Consider the following 6,000-nt stretch of genomic DNA (forward strand, 5'->3'; position numbering starts at 1 on the left):
ACACATTCGATAATTTTTTTTATGATGATAGAGTATTTTAAGGAATATATAACTGTACCATTTAACTTATAAATCAGTCACTCAGTTTTTCATTCATTCATATACAAATAATAAATCTTAACAATATATGCATTATTTTTAGTTTTTACAATACTTTTTAATTGATTTTAAACACTAAATACGAAATGTATACGTGAATAAGAATATTTTAAATTGTATTCACCACAAAAAGAGATTCTTTGGAGTTTACATTAAAAAGTAATACCAAAAAGTTTCTTTAATATTAATAACATATATGATGATATAATTTTATTTTTTTTTTATGTTGTAGGCTTTATTTAAAATTATTCTTACTCTTAGTAGCTTTTAATTTTTAATAAATAATACATTGCATTTGTTAGGTTTTTTTTTGCGGTTGTGTTTCAATCTATCATATTTATAGCAGACATTGCAAAATAATTTCAGTGGATTTAAAAATTTATATCCTATTTCATATCGTCCGGTAAAGGCAAAAAATTCGCCGTCTCGTGAAACTGACCCATTTATCATTGCACAATCCAACATGACGGACACCCTTTTTATTGCAGTAATTTTTTGAAATAAGTATTGATAATATTAATATTAAATTAATAATATATTAATAATATTAAATTAATAATATATTAATAATATTAAATTAATAATATATTAATAATATTAAATTAATAATATATTAATAATATTAAATTATTAAAATCTTTTATGTATGTGTAGTAATTATTCAACTATAATTTTATTTTATACATCACACATATATATCAATACTAATTTATATAGTTCATTGTTTAAATTGATTAGAACAAGTTTCAAAACCGTATAATAAATAAATTTAATTTAAGAATATTTTTATCATATTAGTTTTAATATATTCGAAGGTTGTAAAACTATAAAATATATAACAATTAATATTATTATATATTCTATAACATAAATATGTTATTGTCAATTTAGATTTTAAATAATATTCTATAATTTTTTGTAAAGGCTATACGAATTTCTTTGAATCAATAATAAAAATAAATATAATAATTAATGAAGTACGCTAATAATCTCAAACACTATGGTAACTTTAAATCAGTAGTTGTTCTAGAAAAGATAGAAAAAGTCTACCAAATTAGTTTTGAAACACAGTAAAGTGAACAAGTTAGGGAAGTGCTTGTACACTTTTGACAAATAAGGTCAAAATTGTAAGTAAAAGTTTGTCTTAACTAGACCAGGAATTTTGCTTATATTGGTTTAATAAACCACGATGTAGCTTTTGCTCATATTTTTACTATAAATTATTTCCTATTTTATATTTATATATTTTTTATGTTATTACAAACCCATTTTTTGTTAAGAACATTTTAAATGCCTGAATCACTGACTTCAGTATGTGATGTTGAGAGTTTTAAATAATATAAATATAATATAAATATTATTATTTTAACATTAAACCACTAATCTTTGTTTATAGATTTAACGCATTCGGGGTATTATACACCAGGTTCTTTATATACCCATTTTTTTAGTTGGTTTTTTTTAAATAATTTTGTATATTATATATTAATTATTTTGAATTGATATAAAGCCCAAAACATAATAAATAACCTTTATATCATCTGTAAATTTTTCCATTGATTATAATGTCTTATTGTATTTTTACAAAAATTTTGTTTGTTATTATTAAGTTGGAACAACAAATTTAACAAGAAATATTAATGCATATATTGTTCAATATTTTTTAACAAAAAATTAATTTTAAATAAAAATATTTTTCTATAACAAAATAAATTATTTTGTACAATATTTTGTATCAACATTCGTTTGGTATGTTACGCATGTATCACAGTTTGTTGCAGTTTTCAGCCTTACTAACAAAAACAGTATTTTTAGCTTCAGTTTGTTAGTATTTTCTTTATTTTATATATGTATGTGGTTTCTTTTATATATATATTTACTTATTTATATATATATATATTATCTTTTTTCTTCTTAATAATAAATAAAATTAATTCGTATTTGTTTGTCTTTTTGTTTTTATTTTTATTGAAAATTTAAGAAAATGCATATAAGCATTCTGAAAATTTTAACTACTATTTTAATATTTTTAAAATGAATTTTTAATTGTTTATATAACATGTATTTAGATTACATAGATAAATATATATTTGTAAGTTGTTTTTTTTTATGCAGATGCTAGACTTTTTATATAATTTCTTAAAATTGAAATAAATAATATTCACATCATATATTAATTGCATATGCGAAGCATTTGACATTTTAATTAAAAAATACAAAAAAAAAATCTTTTGTAAATAAACTACAAACATATATGTAAATATTATTTTATATATATTTTTATAATTTAAGGGATATATTCTTTTAAATTTTGTAATTTTATTTAATGTAAATCTAATAAGTGTAAAGGACATCATACATTTGTAAAAACAGGACAATAATTATACAAAATATAAAATCACTATAAGTCAATTACAAAAAAAAAAATATTGTATGCTCAGCGGAAATACGAAAAATTATACTTGTCAAATTATAAAAAATTGTATACGTTAAATATATATATATAAAAAAAAATTTTAATATTTTAAGTAGATATTTAATTTATGTCAGCTTAAACTATAAATCAATTAAGCTTGATTTATAAAATACCAACGTAAAATATTAAAAAAATATTGATGCCAGAGTAACTATACTATTTGGTTTAATAATGATATATATATCATATGTAGTTTTGTTAATAATGTAAGGTTACTCCTTTTGTCCAGTACAAAGAATAATTCTTATATGTGAACATATAATATCCTTATTAAATTTTAATCTACATTACTTTGCACATATCATTTATGCATTTATTTAGCTATTAAGTCAACAATTTTTTTTTTTTGTAATTAGTGTATGCTAAATATTATAGCAAAATTCTTATCTATTGTTTGTTTTTTGTTCATATTTTTTTTTTTAACTTTTGAAGTTTGAAGCAAAATGTTTAAGGTAAGTAATTTACTTAAAATTATTAGCTGTTTGAATTTTGTTTATTTGGTATACCTAATTACCTTTCGCTTTATTATAATTATTTATTAAAAAGCTTATTTTAGTTTATGTTTGAATATAATGGATAACTGCCCCGTTTTTGGGTGCAGCATAAATTGAACACGCACAGCGTTGTAGAGAAATTACAATTGCTCGTACTAATAGTAACCAGTGGTATTTGCGTAGCTCTGTTGGTAACCTTGCGAATCTATATTTGGAAAGAAAAACCAGCGAAAGAGGCAAGTTTTATAAGTGAATTAATTATTAAGCACTCTTTCATGACTTCTTGACAAATTATACAATTTTTGAATTATGATTCATGCCAATTAATTTACAATAGAGAAGTAAGTACTGTTCTAAAAGCTTCAAGTGAAAAATTTCGAAGATAAAGACTAAACCTACAGCGATTATTTTTCTTTTTGTATCTGTTTTATCTATTTTTTATTTTCTATCTGTTTTTAATCTATCTCTTTTATTTTTTGATAGCTGGGGAGTTTCTGCAGAATTCCACCCATCTCACTGACTAATTTGTGTATTCCTCATAGCTTCGTGATTATTCAATGACTGATCTAAGATCTGCATACTGCCCCGTGCGGTTAGTGATTACTCTGAGATTAGATAGTGCTAAGTAGGGCAGCCTGTCGGTTTTCGGATATAGCTTCATAGCTCTTTTCCTTATGTATTTTTTGACGGGATCTATTCTAACGTCTCTTAGCGGAGACCATTCATTCGTGCGAATGTACTATGGTACTTTGAAGAGTCTTCGGAGAACTTGACTTTGAGCAAGTTGTACATTCTGGAGAATATGATAAAAAAATAAAATCAACATTTTCTATATATTGCATTATTAGATTTACTCTCTTGTGTGTACACATAATTAAATCTTACTTCTAGTAAGTTGTATATTATTACCAAGAGAAAAAATAAGAACTTTCTCTTCAATAAAAACTGAAAATTGCCACGCTTCTTTGAACGGCGATGTCGACGTACTTCAACATTGCACTATTCTTAGTATCAGGTCACCTGAGATATCGCAGGCAATTATAAAGTAGATGAGTTAGCCAGGTAGTGTGTCTCATGAACTCATTTAGAAAAGCTAGGCATACTGCTTGTATCAAATGAATATGACGAAATCTTCCTGTAGCAATTTAATACAATACTAGAAGTTGTTCCCTTTTAAATCAGAAAAAAGCTTTTTTTTTAACATTTTAAAATAAAAACAATTTCTTTTTTTATATACTGGATGTAGACCTGAGGAAGTTAGAAAACTTCGAAAAGTTTGCAATTTTTATATAGAATATCACCATATATAAACTAGAAAAAACTGTTCACAAAAAGTTTTAAATGATGACACATCAAAGCATTGAATAAATCTTACTGCAGCTATGAGTAGGACAAAGAAAGTTATTCCTATCTGATTTGTCACTGTCCAACGCATGCGTTATAGGTACGTTAAAATAATTGTATTCTAAACAGTATTTATCAGCGTTAACACCTCTCATTAAAGAACATATTAAGCTTTATTCAGGGTTACAGATAGTACTACTACAATATCCCGTTGTTGACTAATCAATTAATTACAATTTTTATAATAGCTAAATTCGCGAAGTTATTGAATTTCTTAGTCACGAAGCACCTTTTAAATTTAAAAAATGCATTGCGGAACATTTAATTTTATATTGTATTTATTTAATACATAATTATTTGTACTTTTCGCGTAGCACTGGGAATTCTATTTCGGAGCAATAAGTGCTACATAGAGTACAATTTTGACAATCTCGTTTGGAGAAGATTGTATTTAAGAGCAAGACCCCTATTTAAAGATCATCTTATGCTTCGTTCTAGATTTATAGGTCAACATATTAGTTTATTAAGCTCAAGTAAATTTCTATGATAACAGTGATAAGTTAATTTAAACGTAAACATTTTCAATCCTTTCGTATTACTTAATCGGAGTATCAATATCAGTTTGGCGATTGAGAAAATAACTTGTAAAGCTATTTTTCAATTGAGTTCATTATAAATACATTTTATTAATAAACTGACTAGGCAAAAGAAAACAAATCTAATTGTTTTAATCAACTTCTCTTTCTTAAAAAAGTTTCACTTTCAACTTTCAGAACGGCATTAATGGTAAAATGGAAGCAAATATATATACAAATAATCAAAAGTTAAATTAATAAGTATATTAAAGATGAAGTAAAAATTATACATTACATACCAGGATTATGAACTATGGAAGACATGATCTAGTAATGTTGATGAGGATTAGGTACATGGTTTTAAAACGATTAATTTAATGTTAAATATCTCAAAAAAACTGAAGACAACTACTAAAAAATAATAAAAAATACATGTTAGTGATTACAAAACCATAATACATATTCAATTTAATTAAGTAGTTAATTTGTTGACTTGCTGCAAATGTCCAAACGTTACAAATATAAAAAATAGTGTTGTTGTAACATTGTTTGTTGACCAAAATGCACCAAATTTATATACAAATTAATTTTTAATTGGAATTTATTTTACAGCTAATATTTTTTTTCTTTTTGTATAAAATTAAGTAGAATTAAAAACGAAACAACAGTGCTATTCACTTTTTAGCGAGCGAATAATACTATAACTTGTACTTTTACTTAAAACGCTCAGCAGTCGAGATCGTGAACATCACTAACTAATGTTGTGTTATCATGCATAATAAGTTTCTAAGTTATAATAAATTAAAAGATTTTTTTCGTAACTACTACATAATTTTATGAAAGAATTTAAAAAATACATTAATTTGTGATATGGGAAAATGATTTGGTGATTGCAGATAATAAATATGGATTATGAACAAAATAAAAATCGATAATATTATGTTTCTAAATGATTTTGAATTAAACAAAAAATGCTACATAAATAAAGTGATTAAAATAAAGCTGTTAATAG

The 6,000-nt window shown here is 23.8% G+C and overlaps 2 protein-coding genes across 2 annotated transcripts in view; one reads left to right on the plus strand and one right to left on the minus strand.

Moving 5' to 3' along the window:
• Positions 1-6,000, minus strand: part of LOC119676000 (zwei Ig domain protein zig-8) — a 336,138-nt gene that overhangs the window by 151,487 nt on the left and 178,651 nt on the right. The gene's annotated exons all lie outside the window — the stretch shown is intronic.
• Positions 3,019-6,000, plus strand: part of LOC119682156 (exosome complex exonuclease RRP44-like) — a 6,471-nt gene continuing 3,489 nt past the window's right edge. Inside the window, exon 1 of the mRNA XM_038095518.1 lies at positions 3,019-3,027. Coding sequence (XP_037951446.1) covers positions 3,019-3,027 — 9 coding nt within the window. The remainder of the gene's footprint in view (positions 3,028-6,000) is intronic.

This window comes from Teleopsis dalmanni, chromosome 2 (genome assembly GCF_002237135.1).
Source record: "Teleopsis dalmanni isolate 2A chromosome 2, ASM223713v2, whole genome shotgun sequence".
NCBI lineage: Eukaryota > Metazoa > Arthropoda > Insecta > Diptera > Diopsidae > Teleopsis > Teleopsis dalmanni.